The 739-nt window shown below is 32.2% G+C and overlaps 1 protein-coding gene across 1 annotated transcript in view; it reads left to right on the plus strand.

Moving 5' to 3' along the window:
• The window catches only part of LOC108571993 (RNA-binding protein 42), a 16,125-nt gene that overhangs the window by 3,051 nt on the left and 12,335 nt on the right, over positions 1-739 (plus strand). Inside the window, exons 3-4 of the mRNA XM_017934169.1 lie at positions 91-462; positions 541-735. Of these exons, the coding sequence (XP_017789658.1) occupies positions 91-462; positions 541-735 (567 nt within the window). The remainder of the gene's footprint in view (positions 1-90; positions 463-540; positions 736-739) is intronic.

Consider the following 739-nt stretch of genomic DNA (forward strand, 5'->3'; position numbering starts at 1 on the left):
GACAAGGTAAATAATCAAAATACTACTTTACATTGAAATATATTTATTATATGGTGTTTATTAAAAAAATATTATGTGACACAGGTACGGTTCCCTCTATAACAACATATTCATCACCTGCCCAGATAAGTAATCCGTATTTACCAAATATGGTGGATCCCTGTTTAACTGCTACTCCAAAAACCTATGAATCTACATCAACACCAATGATTCATCCAGAAATTATTGAACAGATTATCAATACAAAAATCCCAGAAGATGACAGCAAAAAAAAACCCAAGGTAAAAGGTGTTAGTACTGCAGCAGAACTAGCAATTAGTCAAGGAAAAGCAAGTTCCATTATGGCTAATGCTAGTGCAGAAGAGACACATCCTAAAGGTAAAGGAAAGAAAAATAAGAAAATTGTACGAATGGCTGGTGGACAAATATGGGAAGATCCTTCTTTGTTAGAATGGGATGATGGTTAGTAGTTTACTTATATTTATATTCATGAATTTTATTGTACATTAAATATATTTTATAATCTCTTTTTGTATGCAGATGATTTCAGAATATTTTGCGGAGATTTAGGAAATGACGTTACAGATGAAATGCTAGTAAGAGTCTTTGGCAAATATCCGAGTTTTCAAAGAGCAAAGGTAGTCAGAGATAAAAGAACAAACAAGACGAAAGGATTTGGATTTGTGTCTTTCAAGGATCCACAAGATTTTATCAAAGCAATGAAAGAAATGAATGGTAA

The sequence above is a fragment of the Habropoda laboriosa genome, unplaced genomic scaffold (assembly GCF_001263275.1).
Source record: "Habropoda laboriosa isolate 0110345459 unplaced genomic scaffold, ASM126327v1 scaffold67, whole genome shotgun sequence".
Lineage (NCBI taxonomy): Eukaryota > Metazoa > Arthropoda > Insecta > Hymenoptera > Apidae > Habropoda > Habropoda laboriosa.